The sequence below is a fragment of the Hesperophylax consimilis genome, chromosome 4 (genome assembly GCF_061612785.1).
Source record: "Hesperophylax consimilis isolate HC1 chromosome 4, BYU_Hcon_1.0, whole genome shotgun sequence".
Classification (NCBI taxonomy): domain Eukaryota; kingdom Metazoa; phylum Arthropoda; class Insecta; order Trichoptera; family Limnephilidae; genus Hesperophylax; species Hesperophylax consimilis.
In genome coordinates this window covers 7,222,780-7,240,423 of record NC_142839.1, presented here as the reverse complement: position 1 = coordinate 7,240,423, position 17,644 = coordinate 7,222,780, and the positions used below count along the sequence as shown (strand labels likewise).

The 17,644-nt window shown below is 37.0% G+C and overlaps 1 protein-coding gene across 2 annotated transcripts in view; it reads right to left on the bottom strand.

Annotated features, from left to right (window-relative positions):
- Window positions 1-17,644, bottom strand: part of Lrch (Leucine-rich-repeats and calponin homology domain protein) — a 120,864-nt gene that overhangs the window by 15,134 nt on the left and 88,086 nt on the right. For both annotated transcript variants that reach the window (XM_089631170.1, XM_089631169.1), the window contains exons 3-9: window positions 6,075-6,307; window positions 5,106-5,242; window positions 3,615-3,885; window positions 2,705-2,849; window positions 2,440-2,517; window positions 1,021-1,852; window positions 175-312 (exon numbers count right to left, since the gene is read on the bottom strand). In XM_089631170.1, coding sequence (XP_089487296.1) covers window positions 175-312; window positions 1,021-1,852; window positions 2,440-2,517; window positions 2,705-2,849; window positions 3,615-3,885; window positions 5,106-5,242; window positions 6,075-6,307 — 1,834 coding nt within the window. The remainder of the gene's footprint in view (window positions 1-174; window positions 313-1,020; window positions 1,853-2,439; window positions 2,518-2,704; window positions 2,850-3,614; window positions 3,886-5,105; window positions 5,243-6,074; window positions 6,308-17,644) is intronic.

Below are 17,644 nucleotides of genomic sequence, written 5' to 3'. Positions count from 1 at the left end.
ACCACATCTCCCTTTGTTTCTATTTTCTATGAGATATCTTCATATATTTTTCTTTTTATGAGATATCTTTTATTAAAACTGGAGGTGTTTGAGGGAGGACCACCTCCAAAGTTGGACACCAGAACATAATAAAGACGTGGAAGATGACAACAATGGTAGAGTAAGGTTATTTACCTGGGAAGGTGAGGGCACGAGCACGGATGCCACGGCGCGAGGTCGCACGTGGTTGGCAAGGTGGCAGAGCACTACCCCATCTGATAGCACAGGGGCCAGGTCTCGGGGCAGGGACATCTTCAGCCGATTCTCGATGATCTGCAAAACAATCATTTTGTTACTGTAAATTTTTTTGCCTAATTTAACTTACAATAATTTTGTCACATAATTTTGAACAAATCGAAATCACCGTTGTCGTATGTTTTAGTTAGTCTTTATTTTTTGTAAAAATTTTAATGGAACAAGCATCTTTAGTCCTTAAGAGTGCCAGAAACTAAATGCCATATAAAAATCTTAACATATCTAATCTAACTAATGAGTTGTGTTCATTATATAAATATCATCAACAGTGATTCAAATTGCAGTTGAGATACATATAAACAATATAAGTATATATTATTATGTATTATGAAAGGGATTTGAATGAGTATCACCTGATATTATGAATAAATAAACAATGATCAAACTATTAGCTGTGTAAAGTCTTTACGGTCTATTTATTTATTAATTTTCGTAAAATCGACAGTTTACTTTTATTTCAATTTGTACATAAGTATTATATAGCCAAAATAAAACCAATTATGGATTTCAATTATGGACTTTACCTCTACTAAGACAGCATAATAAGGAATAAGTAAATTAAATTTGTAAGAAAAGAATATGAATTCAAAAATTTACACAAAACAAAGGAGTATATAAAACGAAAAATTACAAAACAAAACATTTATAGCCATGGAGAGAGGTTGTAGATATAAATCAAACTGTAATAGAAATATAACAATGAAAAAAAAAAAATATTTTCCTTACACTTCTCAATTGCTGAATAAGCTCTGATTCTTCTTTGGCTCTATCAAACTCCCTTTTCATGGTGAAGCTCAGTTTATCCGGTGTCAAGTCTTTATTCCAATTGATCCTCATGGGATTTCCCGCTCCGGGCAAGGTGTTATTAGCCGCATAACTCAGAGACGTAGTCAACAGCTTGGTATCTGGACCATTTGTACCATTGGGAGAATCCAGGCTCGTCCTGCCTAATGAGTTGGATCGGTTCATTGGGACGTTATTGTGAGACATGTAACTGCTAGAACCTTTGATCGGAGAAACAGGCTTAGTGTAACTTCCTTCTTGCGGCAATCTGTCGTTCGTTGGGTTGAGACGGGACATCGTATAATCTGCATTTCCATTGACGGGAGAGATTGAGTTGTTACTGTTGGATACAGGTATACCCGTAGGAGAATACGTTTTGGCTGTAGCGCTTCTAGAAGGTACGACTTTCTGCACGGGCCTCTTGATTGCGGTTGGATCATCCGGTGTTAAGACACTGGGTATTCGTTGCATCGTCTCATTAGTTGGTAGGCCGTTGCTTTGAAGGATGGTACTGTTAGGTGTGGATGCTTGGAAGCGTCGCTGTGTAGTGTGGAGGGGGGAGGATGGATTGTTGTTTGTGGGCACGATGGGAGAAGCCAGGGACGGGCTGGAAGACCCGATGGGTCGGTGATGGTAACCATTGGCAACGGGAGAGTGGGGAGTGGAATGAGATTGCGAAGAAGGGGTAGGCGTGGCGGAAGGAGGGGAAATCTGTTCCCCACGAGGCCTGTACACATCCTGCTGTCTTTGTTGGCGGAGAGCTTCTTTGTATTGTCTGCAAAGAGAAATAAAATATGTTAAAAGACATAAGCTGGGGCTCAGTGTGTCCAGGAGTGATGTGTGAATCTATCCCTCCCTGTACGGTGCAAGGTGTTGGTCGAAAGGTTAAAGGGTCTCTCTTAACTGTTGACAAGCCAATTCAATCGGCTTAGCAGGACTTGTTTGTTGATATTATGTATTAACTATTTATTCAATAAAAAAATAAAAAAATTCAATTTACAAAAAACATTAAAATTTAATGAATATTCAATTTACAAAACCCAAAAAAAAAAAAAACAAAAATTAAAATTAAAACTTGTAAAAATTAAAAAAAAAAAATATATAAAAAAAAAAAAATAAAAAAAACCGGCCACTCCCAATCCGGCCAACACGGTGGATCCACCACCGATGCATGATCACAGATGCATCCACCACCAAGACATGGACTATACTCATCCCATGAGCCCGGGCACACCTCTTAAGTCACCGAACGTGGCAAATCACTTGGGTGACCTACTGCAGAGGTGTTAGTTACCCAATGAACGGTTGGTTCCCGGGGTGAGATGAGGATGATTGATAAATTATTTGGTGTTTCTACTTTACCTGTACGTCTGTTGATTGTTGATTAATTTAGACTTGTCATCGCCATTGGCCAGGTTTCCATCGGGCGAAATACGACAACTGGAAATAAATAACAAAGTTATTGTAAACCATCTTCGTATTAATAACCAATAACAAAATTGATCACATTTTAAAGAACACTTGAAAATATTGACACATACATACAAAAGCCTTCCGGTTGTTTGGTTGTCCGTATAACTAAGATGTGCAGTATGTGTTACAAGAGAGAGAGAGAGGGAGGACTTACCCAAGAGTGGGAGTGACTGGGGGCGTCTCGGATAGGCTGGTTCCTCTGGAGCTGTGGTTCTGTGGGGCTGGGGACGGAGAGAGGGTGGAGGGGGTTGAGGGGGTGGAGCGCCCACTGGTGGCGCCGCACACTTCTTCCACACCAACTGGAAACACAAATAACCATGATAAATACCTAAATAATATTTGCAACTACATACATCATAGTAGAGTTTTTTTCTAATTTAACACCTAAAAAGTCTGGCTATACCTGAATCAGAGTCCGACGTTTTAAATAAGGTTCTGGTGTGAGAAAACAATTAATTGTAGATAAGTTTGGAAATCATGAAGTCTGAAGAACTTTAAAGTATGAGTGAATAAGGGTGAAAATTCCATCCGCCATAAGTAAAAAAAAAACATAAATCATCAACCATGTTAATTTCGGTTGTTTGTGCTGAGCGTCAGTCCAGCGTGAAATCTGGTACAATGAACTCAAATTTACTCTGAATTTAAGTATCATTTTCAAAATTGGAACTGATTGAGTGAAGAATTCAGACAAGCGATAAGTAGGTAGGTACCTTATATAAAATATTTTTAACAGAATATCATTTAAATTGTAATTGAAAATAGGTTGATTTGTCAATAATTCAGACTATCCCGTGATTCTTCAAGGGGATCTGCGCTAAGATAAAAATAAAAACAATTGTGTATTTCTAAAACTGAAAATGGTGAAATATATGGGCAGATGCGGCCAAAGGAGTAACCAACCAAAAAAAAAAAAAAATTTAATTTTGGATTTCCTTGGATTTTTCCACAATATCTACAGCAGCCCTATCTGACGCCCCAGAGAGAAGAAATGAGATTCTGGTTTATTAGTTTCCCATTAAGAAGTTCATTCAACTAATCACACAAAAAATAACACACAAACTCACCGATACCATCAGAAGACCACCTCTTCTCGCCACCATCGCTGGTGCTGTAACCGCTGTCCACGTTGTAGCGAGCCTTGTGCCTGAGGCCCTCAACCTGCGCGGGGGCGGGCGGGTGCTGCAGAGGGGCGTGGGCCGGAGGGGTGGCCGGGGCGGCGGGTGGTGGAGGGCGCAGCGCCCGGCGTTGGGGCTCGTCGGGGCCCAGGCAGCGCCGATCCTTCATGGCCTGGTTCTCCAGGTATTTGAAGATGTGTATGCGGCCTCTGACGCATGTCTAAAAACGAAAAATTAAGATTAAATTATGTAATAATGATTGATTGAAGAAATAATTCACTTCTTAGGTTATGTGGAATTGCACTAATACCCCCACATTCTAGAATAAAGAATTAATTATTACTATTATTAAGAAAAGGACCCTGATTTATGGCAGTGAGACATGGAACTAGTAGAGGAAGAATGAAATTACACTGAATGCTGTAGAAATGAGATCCTTTAGGCAAATGTGTGGTAAAACCGTGTATGATCATGTGAGAAATGTCTGATGTAAGCATAATGAGCAAGGACATGTGGAGCGAATGAATTATAAAAGGAGTGTTTGGAGAATATATGAAATGAATGTGAATGGAAGAAGTCGGGGACGCTCGAGGAAGACATGGCACTATCAAGTGAACAAAAAAATACTTAATTCGGGCCAATTCAAGAGTCAGAATAACAGAAGAGTATGTATGAATGTGAATAATAAAGCAAGGAGTGAGTGCCAAAGCCGAGTTGTTTGGTGGTCCGTCCTTTTTGCCCACCCCTATGGGAAATGGCGTGATGGTTAATTAGTTAGTTAGAAAAGGACTAGTTGGGTAACTGTACACGAGGATTTCTTGACGTAAATTGTTCTTTTGTCAACATATGTACCAGGATGCATAAGTACCATAATGTCTTCGAAGTATATGATCAAAAAACTTTATATTGTTTTTCAACCCGTTTATTTCAGATTGATAATTAATACATAATTATAATCTTCTGATTTTATTTGTTGCTCTATTTCTTCCTAAATGCAATGCCAGAGAATTGAGAGTGGCTGAAAGAATAATTTTTGTTTGTTGCCCTATTTCTTTCTAAATGCAATGCCAGAGAATTGAGAGTGGCCGAAGGAATAAGTTTTGTTTGTTGCTCTATTTCTTTCTAAATGCAATGCCAGAGAATTGAGAGTGGCTGAAGGAACAAGTTTTGTTTGTTGCTCTATTTCTTCCTAAATGCAATGCCAGAGAATTGAGAGTGGCTGAAGGAACAAGTTTTGTATGTTGCTCTATTTCTTCCTAAATGCAATGCCAGAGAATTAAGAGTGGCTGAAAGACAATTTTTTGCTGAGTACATATAAACACACAAAAGTCAATGTGGAATAAAATAACCAGTGGACTTTAAAATGTCACTTGCATAAAGGCCATAAAAGTATTGTGTTAAATCAAAAATGAACAAAAGTGAAGAACAAAGGTTACTCACGGTGGCCGGTGGAGAAACCAAAGGGTTGTGTTCCAGGTTCAATGTGACCAGACTGTTCATGTGTCGCAGCTCCAGAGGCAGGGAAGATATGCAGTTGCAGCTCACATCCAGGATCTCCAGGTGAAGGTACGTTATCTCTGAAGGGCAACATACTCACTTTATAAATATTGTTTTAAAACAAGGCAAGTTTACAAAAATTCATTGAGCTTCGTTAATGCAACCAACTGTGCGGAAACATTGCTGTAAAGTAGGGGGGTGAGTGATATGCCAGATGTACAAAGACCCTTTCAAAATTTACATCCCCTAACCTACATAAATATGTATAGGGGGTCTTCAGTTTAATCAATAATCCATGTGTCATATACATATTGATTTTGCACTTTCCCATTGTTTGAATTAAGTTAAAAACACATGGTTAGAATTTAAATGTCGGTGGAAAGGATAAAAAATCAATCAAATTATTAAAGGAACAGACAGGAGATTGCAGATTTCCCTCGAAATTGATGTGATATGTCATATTCTCTAAAGGAAAACTCGGGGCCTAAATCATTTCTGAAGATGCTGTTGGTTTAGGATGGTCTGTTGATGAGTTTTTTTAGGGTGAGGAAAGGGTGAAATCAAATCTTGAAGCAATCCATGTTGCAGGAGGGAGGAAACACGAAAGCTGACCAAAAGGACCATTCCAGAGGCAAGGTGTTATTTATGTATCATTCCAATGCTCATCTCAAATGTAAACCATGTACACACCCAGGGTTTGCCCTATAACCCAACCGTGCACCATTGCCGAAGGACTCAATAAAGCTAGTACCTCAGAGAACCCTCTACTGAAATACCCGTCAAACAGATATAACTCTCAACCGTCCTCTGTACAACTTCAGAGTCAAAGTTGAGTCCGAATCAGGAGCACCTTATGTTGGAGTACCAGTACTACAGACTGATAGATAAATGAAATACAGGCACTGCACTCACGCAAGGGTAGCAGGCCCAGCTGGTTGGCGCGCAAGTTGAGCGCGCGCAGGTTGCGCAGGTCCCCGATGCTGATGGGCAGTTGTGAGATGAGGTTGCCGGCCGCGTCCAGCTCGGCCAGCGAGCCCATACGCCCGATCTCCTTGGGCAGCCCCGTCAACCGGTTGTGCGACACAAGCAGTACCTGCAGCGGCAGCAGACATATCTCGCGCGGCACCTCCGTCAGCTGGTTGCGGCTGAAACAAACAAATTTATTATTAGGTATTGTGTGAAAAAGAGAGGAGTGGCACAAAGGAGCATGCGTAGACAGGGGATTGATGATAGCGTTTGACTGTGGGACTGATTTTTAAGAGGTTTAGGTAATTGTTTGAAATACGCAAGACTGGTGTAATTTATGTTTAAAAAACATAAAAACGTGGCATTCATTCTTTTAAAAGATTATTAGATTTTTCAAAGGTAAATAATATACATGGTGTCTGGAAACTCGTATTACAAGCGCAAAGCTGGTGAATCTACCTCATATTTGGGGCCGATTTAGTGGTATAACTTTTTTTGATTTTAGCATTCGTTTTCGATTAAATTGAGCCGGAAGCTGGATTTTTTTTGGTCAAATTTGGGAGTTAATATCAACTGTTTAATGTCTTTTAAAATGCGTCAAAGAGTAAACCTGGCTCCAGCAGTTTAACTTTTTGGTTGCCGAAAAAAAAATTAAAAATTAATTAAAAATCTAAGGTTTCAGATAGAAAAAAATGGGTTCTCCGTGATATATGTTGACCAGTTTCCCGCTTATACTACGAGTTTCCGGACCACGTGCATAAATAAAAAGGTGTAAAAATTTAATGACGCCAGATCTCACAGAATGGGAGTTTTTCTACTTCGCAAATTAAATTTACAATTCGGGGGCTTTTGAGTGCGGAAATAGACGCCAAAATACCGCACCTTGACTGAAGTCCTACTTATAATAATATACATAACTATTGTTGCATATAAAAGTCGAAAACTCCTGAATTAGAGCCAGGAAGGAAGTGAGTTCTTATCCAGAGGATTGTAGAAAATTTTCACCCAATACTTATCGAATGAATCCTGCGAAAATTACCAACCGATAATTTCGTATCGAAAATGAAATTTGGGGTTCTTATTTTAGGGGACTGTCCCACTGAGCAAGCATTTAACCAATATGGCGTGATGCAGACATTATATAGGATAGGGAACTGGGGATAGTTGGGGGCGACAGAGTAATGTACATAAACAGGGGGAGAGATAGATTCACAGCAAAGTGCAAAGTAATCGATTTACGAACAATACGAGGGTTCGCAAAGAGAAGTGGAACAAAAATACTATGGGATTTAGAACTGAATAATCTAGAAGCAAATTCTAATTAAAATAAGACTCATCCACGAAATTTGGGTATTGGCATACAAAAATTGTATGTGTTAATTATTATCATCCTTTTTTTACACGTCCGCGCATCCGGGGGGATTCAACTGAAGGGGTTCAGTTGTATTTGGCATCGCTGGGCGCCATTTGCGCCAAGTAATTAATAGCTGATTTTAAATGTAGGTACATTTTGATGATCAAAGAAATTAAATTGATGAACTAACGATCATACTATAAGTCAAAATGCAAGTGTCATTTTTCGTAAAAAGACGCTGACGTCACCTATTACAATACAACAAAGTAAAGACGAAAAAAAAACAATTCTAAAATTTGATATATGCGAAAAAATAATGTTTCGAGTATTATTGGATTTGTGACGCTGACATCTTTTTTTTTTAAGAAAGACATTCCCAGGTTACTAATAATCTGACGATATTTTAAAATCTTCTATTACCACCACAGTAAGCGGAAAATATTGCTCGTGTTGTGATGGAGGACTTGGAGGACACCTGGGTGAGAACCAAACGCGTAGCCAACTCGGCTACTGACCGGGCAATATATATATTTCCTTTCCATAAAGACATAACTGTTATTCCAAGAGACGTCTATGGGAATACACAACTTCTCACTATATATGGTAGGAACAACTCCGTTGCGTGAACGACTGCACAATATATTTTCAACGAATGGAATAGATTTGGTATTGGTATATAAACATTAATTATTAAAAGACGGTCGTTTGAAAATCGTGACTTCATTTAATGTATTATCCATAAAAGATGTACATATTTTTAATCTGCTTACTTATATTATATCCTAAATATTCATAACTAGTACCTAGTTCTGTGAACAGTAGACCTCGTGTCTAAAAAAGTGTGTTTATAATTTTCACTTATTTTATAAATTAAAACTAAATTATCCTAAGATATTTTTCCAAAGAAACGTCACTATCTCATTGTCACAATTATTTTTCAAATTTTCTACAGGCAGGTATATCAAAATAATGAAAAAATTTGAATAATAAAGTTCAAATAAGCACGAAGATTTCACATTTGAAAAAATAACCTTAACTTAACCATCAAGACGGCCACAATTTTGAACCTGAAACGGAACGTACAAAAAAACTTACAGAGAGACGCAATTCAAACCAGTCGAGTCAAAACAGGACTTCGCTACGCTCATTCTATTATGTATTACCTACTCCATTCAAAAGCAGAGAATGTTCTCTATAATGGACAATTAATAATTAATGATATTGCCAAATTTACAACTAGAATCACACGCAAGCGTCGGCGGGCAGGCAATTATAATTCAATATTTATATGGGGTAGTTAAAGTGACATCCGATTCGGCTGCTGGCTTGTTGACTCGTTGGCTCGTTCACACTAACCGTCTGTAATCTGTTAGCGGAGCACGACGCGTGACGTGTAACACAGGTAACCTTATACGGGCCCTTCGGCATAGCAGCGAACCTACAGTTACACCTGTCGTTTTGTACCAACCGAACTAAGCGTGATCACTGATCACACAAGCGGCCGGTGCAACCTGCGACAGTGGCAGTTCTCGTGTTTCAAAATTACTAAAAACATACACAAGCTTCAGGAATACAATAAGGACATGTTAATCTTGTAAAGGACATAAGGTAAGAAGCGACTGTTGGAGGACATAGGTCAAAAGCAACGAAAATGGTTTATGTGAAAATATGGAAGACGGAATATTACGGTCTATGGTGTATGGAGATTTTTAAGGCGAATACCTCCCCCTGACGAAAACAGTAAAAACAATCACTCCCCAAGAGGGTGGCCGAAATATTCCTGGCCCCCGGAAGTGTTCAATATTTTTAACATACTCGTGTCGAGTCAGAAAATCGGTAAAAAGAAAACGGGGGAAAGGAAAAACATCACCTTTGAAACAATGTTTAGTGTTTTTATTATTAATTTATTTGTTATATGTATTTTTTCACAAGTGTTACATGTTTACCACAGCATTTAGAATAAATGTTATTTAACTCAGTAGTTTGTATAAAGTAAATATAACAGCTTTTCCTCCTCACCATAAAGACAAAGGGTTCTTGCGTTTGGTGAGGGAATTTACGCAAGTGTCGTCAGCAAAAGATATTATTTTTCCCTTTCGCTTTTGTATGAATATCTCATTTACATAGATGATAATTAAGTAAGGTACCAGAAATGTACCTTGAGGTATGCCGTAATTACTTATTTTGGCACATCGTATATTAGGTATAATTGAAACTAAATATCTCGGTCACCAATTAATTCCAATACGAATAGAAAATCTTTCGATACGTTATTGATGCCTTGGAGGAAATATGTACCTACATGTATGTTATCACAATTCAAAAACGGATTTGAATTATTTAAAAAAAATTATTATTATGAACTTCACAATATTTGCGTCACCTCTAATGCTGATTCTACAACGAACACAGTGATTTTACATAAAATGGGGACGAAAAATCGATATCGCAAGCATTATTTGAAGTCTCCGAACAATAATAAAATGATGTTGTTTAGCAATGGTTAACATTGTTTGCAATGTGACTTCCGTCCAATGATATCATTGCTGATAAAATGATTTCACACAAAAAGCATACATAAACTACATACAAAGGGAGCAAACAAATAATTAGAACATTTAAATTTAAATTAAGGGTACCTACTTAAATGTATACAAACAAACACACGCCATTGTGCACTAGGAGAGAAATTCAAAAAGTATAATAATGATTCTTCTATTAGACAAAATGGAGTAGGTAGTTTGTAGTTAATTTGAAGATTGAACTATGTTTGTAGTTATTTAATAATACTTTGAATATTTATTTTTATTTTTTTATTTGGTACAATATTTTTTACATTTCATAGTTTTCCAGTAATGTTGGCCTCACTGGGTGGCTTGCCCGTGCTATAACACATTAGCATTATTTTCTTTCTGTATATATTTACTCCTCCCATAAACACGAGTTCCTGGGGGTCACCTTGTGGAGTAATAGAATAATTAGAAGAAAAACAAATATTTTGCATACTGTTATCTATAATTATTTGAAATCTGATATTATTTTGTAATAAATAAAAACGGTGCTATATTGTTCATAATGCCCAAAGAAGTCGAGTAGAGTGTGTACAGAATATTAGAGTATCGAGGTATTTTACTATACATCGCCAAATGATATCTAAGCCAAAAATACTTCATATCATACAGGTATTACCGCCATCACTAACATTTTACCGGATTTCATCAACTTGGTCTATGGATTTTATTCATTAGCTATAAGGAATGGGTTAGGACACATAGGTTTAAAATTATCAATTATCGACGCTTTTCCTGCAGACATTCTCTACAATGACTAGACAGGTAAGATGTGAAATAAACATCATTGATAAAGAAAACTATAAGGTTAATTTTAAAAAAATGCAACCATTCGCATTATTTGCCAATTTCAGGCGTTTTCCAAGTAACAGCAAAACTTACGAAATGGGATGGCTGTATTTTACTGTGTATGTAATGTGCAAACAAAACTTATTGAGCAAGTTAACGCAAACAGATAACAGGAAAATAATACCAAGAACAGCGCACTGTTAATCAGCCCAGCCCACAAGGTACTAAAAACCCTTGGCAATAATCAGTCGCTATATACTTTCTATCAATAACAATGGTATTATCGGCTACGACTCAGGCTCAGCATTGGAAGTATGGGTACAGAACTGATTGGGTACGGAGCTTAGACGTAGGTTCGGGCCTCCAATATCTACTCCCCAGCAGTGGCGGCTGGCGCTAGGCGCGTTGGTACTACGCACTCCGTAAAATTCGCTCAATCTAAAAATGATTATTATTAACTAATAGTAACCATCAAAAATTACCTTAAATAACACTTGTAAACGTAATACAATAATAGTATATAAATATAGTTAAATTCAACCGGCTCGAATTGCGTTCTTCGTATCACTTGTAATCATAAGTTACGAGGTACGAGCTGATTCTATATCGCTCCCCGAGAATTGTCGCCAGGGAACATCAATCATTATTTATACGCGCAGAGCGTGAATGTTGACCATTGTATTGAAATTTCCCTGATGAGCGGCGCTTATCAATGCCTAGGCACTCTTCAGCGAGCGGAAATACCCTAAGACACTATACATTTATTGGTCGCACCGATGGCACCAGAGAGATTTAGAGATGGCACCACTTTAGTTCAAAGTTCGCATACAGATAATTCCAGCAGGTCAATCTCCAAAATTGCTAACATTCTTTACTGGCTTAAATGGATGGACTGACAATATTCTTGGCGCACCGCCCATTTTTGTACAAGCCGCCACTGCTCCCCAATCCCTAAATTTAGTTGGGGAAAAACTTCTGTTTTTCTTGCGAAGGAGACAAGGTGTGGGAAGTGAAAGCCAAATGATAAAATACAATAATGCTCTATCAAAATTTATATTTTTGCAATTGTTAGTTCTCGATGGAGTTCCATCATAATGAATACAATAAAAATGCTATTTCTACGAAAAAAACAATAGTAAAAACAAGGATATACATATACCTACACCTACATGCGCGTATTGGAAAGAAAACAGAAATAGTAGTTGTAATTAAACTAATAGGAAAAGTGTTTATTTTAAAAGTGCGTTGTGGACGAGATCCTCCTCTGGATGTTAACCAATATGCTCGAAAGAAGCCTGCAGACTGGGAAATCCGCGGGATAAGAATAAGCCAAATAAATGGGATTTGAGAATGTCTTTCCTTATATGGGCTTTGGGGTCTAGGGTAGCCTATTCTCATACATCAGAACCAAAAGGTTGCAAGTAATTCTCGTGGAAGCTCTGTTTCGATACGATCCTTATTTACTTACTGCATATGCACTTATTTACTTCTAAAATAACTTTTTGTCATTATTATTTTCTTATTGTCATTATTATTTACTTTAATTATTATCTAGCTAAATTATTTACTTACTTATTATTATTATTATTAATATTATTTACTTATTATTACCTATCGGTTTATTATTTACCTATTTTATTTTTTCTTATAATTTATAATTCATACTATCCATCTTGTTATTTATTGTTAGTATGGATACAATATACTTGTGTCTGATAAGCCAGCACAGGTACCTTGTACTTTAGTTAACAGAAGAATATTATTGTTGCCAACTTACATAAAAGTACTGCCCAATGCTTCTTTTGTTGACATTATTGTTTTATTTTTCGTACATTTGTTACTAAAATTTAGTTTATTTTTGTCTACCGGTGTCGCCACAACCGTGTCATTAACTTTTCTTTTTTGGGTTTAAATTGAATATTATTATTATATTAAGTTTACATATATGTATTTTTTAAATGATGTAATTGTAAAGCTGCACATCTTGATACAGGAATGCCCTAGTGAGATGTGAATATGTTTTTTATGTTAAAAACAGTTTTTTTTAATAAATAAATAAATTCAATTCGTGGCTATATACGAATAATGTGTCATACCGTCTTACTCCCACTATCTCTGCATCGGTGTTATTTTCGGTATCAAAGAACTCAATTTTGAAAAGTATCCAAAAAAAAGGATACGTAATACTGGATTTTTATTTTATGACAAAGCACAAAATACTTCACAGTTCGCAAGTGTAAAGCATATCGCAGGAAACTATCAAAACGACCACCTTAATCAGAATATTCTGCTATCGGATCAGAACGGCTACTTCCTGCAATCCCGCTAGACAGCTATATGAAGGTAGCCACTGGACAGTGGACAGATCCCATTACAATAACAATATCAGCATCATCAGCATATATATTATCCAGCGACAGGAAGGTGCCCATAGGGGGAGCATCACGCGCCGGACGACACCTTTGTGTGACAATGACGACGATAATGGATGGAAACTGACAGTGACTGGCAGCCATTCAACATTCAATGCCAGCTATTTATTACCTGTATGCAATGAGTGTTGTAAATATTTAAATATCAACTCTAATCTCATGCGAAAGCGATACTGCTTGACTTGATGCAAGGACAAGGAATCGTGAACGATTTCTTGTGATATTAGCCTTAATATAAATATTTCATAATAAAACTTAATAAATATTTATTTGTGAATGATCCCTCAAGGACATTTATTAAACAGATTACATTTTTATGTGAAAGTATATAAAAGTTCCAACCGTCTAGAGCCGGTGAGACTATGGCATCTGTAATTGGGGTATATTGTGGGGTAGTGGGGAGGGGAAGGCGATGGTGAAGAGGAAGGTGGGGAAGTACCTGACTATTCAGATCTGGTCACCAAACACGGCCAAAGTCATTTTAAGCAACGTTTCAATTCTGGATGGTGATACTGAGAGTATATTCCATCATGGAACGAGCCGCAAATATACTATATATTATTTTGAATCGAGTCGTTTGTGAAATAAGAAATAACCAATATTTACGGGACAGGTCTGATGTCTCCTCTGTAATCCTCGTGTCGCGGAATAATAGATTTGTTAACAGAAATCTCATGTATAGGTTAGGTAAATACCTACATAAGATTACTCTATTTTGAGCATGAAAAGACCGAAAAAAAAACCAAAAAATAATAAATTTCACAGGAGATAAAAGCGCAACGTTTCAATTTTATCATCACATTCACGCTAGCCAAGGTTACAATGGCAGTTTTTAGTGTATTGTATTTTTCCTTCCTAAAAAACAGTTTTTTCTCGTTTCCTCATAAAAACGATATGTTTTCGTCAATATATCTAACCTATCTATTTGTTTAACTTGAGAAATTTAATGTCTTCTAGCTTGGGGAGAAAACGTGACGAGTATGATGATGAGAAACCAAAGATGTTTGGAAGCTTAGAAGGCAAATCTCGACCCTTTCGCCTGTATTTAACGAAAGTTGGATCACTAATAACTTTAATTTACCAAACAGAAATGATATTGATAGTAATAAGTATTTCCTTTTAGCAGGGTGTGTATTCTACCAAAACCAAACAAAAACGAAGCTCGCCGTTTCGTAGACGATTATTTTTGTACCCCTCAAGACCCTCAATTTTCAAGGAAATTAAGTTACTCTTAAATGTCTAAAGATAATACATTGTTCTTCTTTATCATTGCATAATATTTCGGTCGGTACTAGAAACTCTCAAGTGATAAAGAAAATGTTTACTTCGGCAAAGACCTTTCAGTCCTTTGTGTAATTCCGTTTCTACCAAAAATACACCCTAATTCCGGAAATTCTCGCTCGTGGGGCATTTTACAAACAACAATGGTAGCAGCCGCCAGCCATGAAATATTACAAGACAGCCCGACCAGCCCTCTGTCTCGCTAAGGGCGAGAAATCTAACGCGGCAAGTGTAATTAATAAATGGGGTGGCTAATGAAAGTATCAACTATTCACTGATAGACCCTAAACCCTTGGAGCCGAACAAACAAGAGTGGCTTTGGGAAGCAGAAATTAATGCTCCACACGGAGAAAACTTACCGATATGAAATACTGTTAATTTAATAAAAATCTGGTCAAATTATTAGTTTTCTTATTAGAAATAAGACTGAATTGAAAGATTTCCTAACAAAGTATCAGTCAAAAGCGAATGTTTTATGAAGACGGAGGAACACGTGTTCATACAAATACTGATATTGATACTGTCGCACTCCGTCATGATATGTATAAGGAAAAGAACACGTGTTCTCGATATATTCTGAATGACTAATATTTCACTTTTTTAATAGGTTAATTTTTCTCCGTGCAGGATCTCGACCAAAGGTGTAAAAAAAGTTAAGGTGAGAGAGATGATGTTTCGGTGACGTTTTTCTAAGATTCCAATTTAATTGATCTGATCTATAAAAATGTGACAATAATGTATATATTTCTGCCATTGAATTCCGAGGTGGGATTATATAATATGAGGGCATAATCGAAATATCCAGTTTGAAATGATCAATCATTATTTTCAGAATCGAATAGGTACATGAAGCGAAATGTTCAAAATGTATTCGTATGAACTTGGCCATTCATTCGGGCCATTGAATTTGAATCTCATTTGTATTTGGTTTGGGCCAATGATGATTTAGTCGCTGGCGCAGGAAGAGATATTAAACAATTAACCAATTTACTTGAAATCTTATTTTCTGTTACTATATTATTTTAATCTTTTATTTTGTTTTTTCATGTTCAGTGACCTTCCAAAATATCATTTTTTAAATCATTCAGGCTAATTTGTTCGCTTTTGGGGGAACAACTCATTTGGTCTCACAGAAATCATTGCACCCCCTTACTGTCATGGTGAGAAGTGTGATCTAAACAGTGTCAGAAAGAAAAAACACCACGCTTTGTATTCAAATCTAGAAATAATAACCGAGAATAATAACAACGTAAACCTTGTAATTATCATGATTTTTATAATTAATTATTTTTACATGAACCGATAAAAAAATGAGATGACAATAACATTCAAAATGTATCATCCAGTGTAAGTTTTCTTTAAAATAAATAAACAATGACGTTTGTAAAATATTAGTCTAAAAATGTGTGTATTTACATTTTTTCATCAGTAATTTTAGTTACAAAAAAAGTAATGTGATCTATTTTTATTTTTGCATTCAAAATTTTAATATTTAATAAATACTCTATATGGTATGATTTGAGATTTTCACGGCCATATTATAGCGTTTTGCTTTTGGGGTATAATGCCAGGTTGCGCTACCTCCTTTCTCCCAATCTGCCCACATCTGATTACACCCTGATGATGGACACTGCAATGCTGCCCGAAACGTTGGCTATAGAAGGAGGTAGCGCAACACGGCATAATACCCCAAAAACAAATCACTATAATACTCTATATGTTTATATCTAATAAAAAATTTAGAAAGCGTTTTTTAAATTTTTTTTTCTGATGCGTTCAGAAATATTCCAATTATTTGGATTTTATTGAAATACTCCGACCTTCTGACAGAATATACCTGAGGCCTGAGGAATTAATGTCAAAGCTGTTATGTTTTCTCCAACAAAAACATCCCTTATCGGATACAACTTGTGCGGAAAGAGCGCAGCAATAATACCGCTGTGTGAAACTATATAACGCATAAAAAACCCAAGATGTAGAGGAGACGAAACTGTATAAGCGGGTGACCAAGTTTATCATGGTAATAATGCCCCAAATATATAACTAATTCGGTCTATATTTGTACACTCACTCCCTTCCCTTGTAAAGGGCCACTCTAGTATCTTGTATATCAATGTCTGTTGCCAGCAACCAATTTCACTAGACGGCCCCCAAGAGCCGTCAATTTGTAGGTGTGTTCTCTGCAAATAAATAATCACACCTGACCTATCGGATATTAATTAATCACGGGTCATTAGGGACGGTGTGATTTACGCGCGAATAAAACTAGAACAATACATTAAAAGTACCACACTATAATATTAGTATGAAGTCGACAATATGAACACGTCAGCGATATGGAACAATTTTATTCAAAAGTGGAATTCTGTTGATAGACTCTTTACGCGTAGCGTTAGATAGAAATAGGCGAGACCGTAGACATTCAAATTAATAGACGAGCCAATCAAGAAAAGGGGAACAAACTAAATGCGCGGTGCGCGGGAGGCGGAGTGGCCGTCCCACATTCGGTGATTTGCCAAGAAATGAATTTGACAGTATTCAAGCAGCTCGTATAGTAATATCACCATTTAGTCCTCGAAAATAAAATGTGCTTACGAATTACTAGTCCTTTTTATAATTACTGGATCCGTAAAAAACTTTACTCCATAGATGTTAGCAGAGGGAAGGGTGCAGGGGTTTGCCTTGATGCGCCACAGAGTAGCCGGGACAAGTCAGCGCTACCGGAGATCGGAAAACACTCTTGTCCAGGCCGTCGCCCAGTGGCAGGGCGCGCCCCTACACCATAGATGGATAATTTCACTCAAGTCTACAAGCCTAACAAGCCTCAAGCCGTAGTGCTAAATATGTTTTATTTTATTTGAGCTTAATATCTTGTAATTTATTTAGATTTACGCTTTTTTATTACAGACAGAGTGTTGCACTCAACGCTCTGTTCAGCTGAAATAAACGAACACTATTATTATATCTCAGATCGTTTCCAATATGTTATACAGTGGTACCTCGACATACGAGTGCCCCAACCTACGAGTTTTTCGAGATACGATCCGGCGAGCGAGTGATTTTTTGCTTTGAGTTACGAGCGAAATTTGA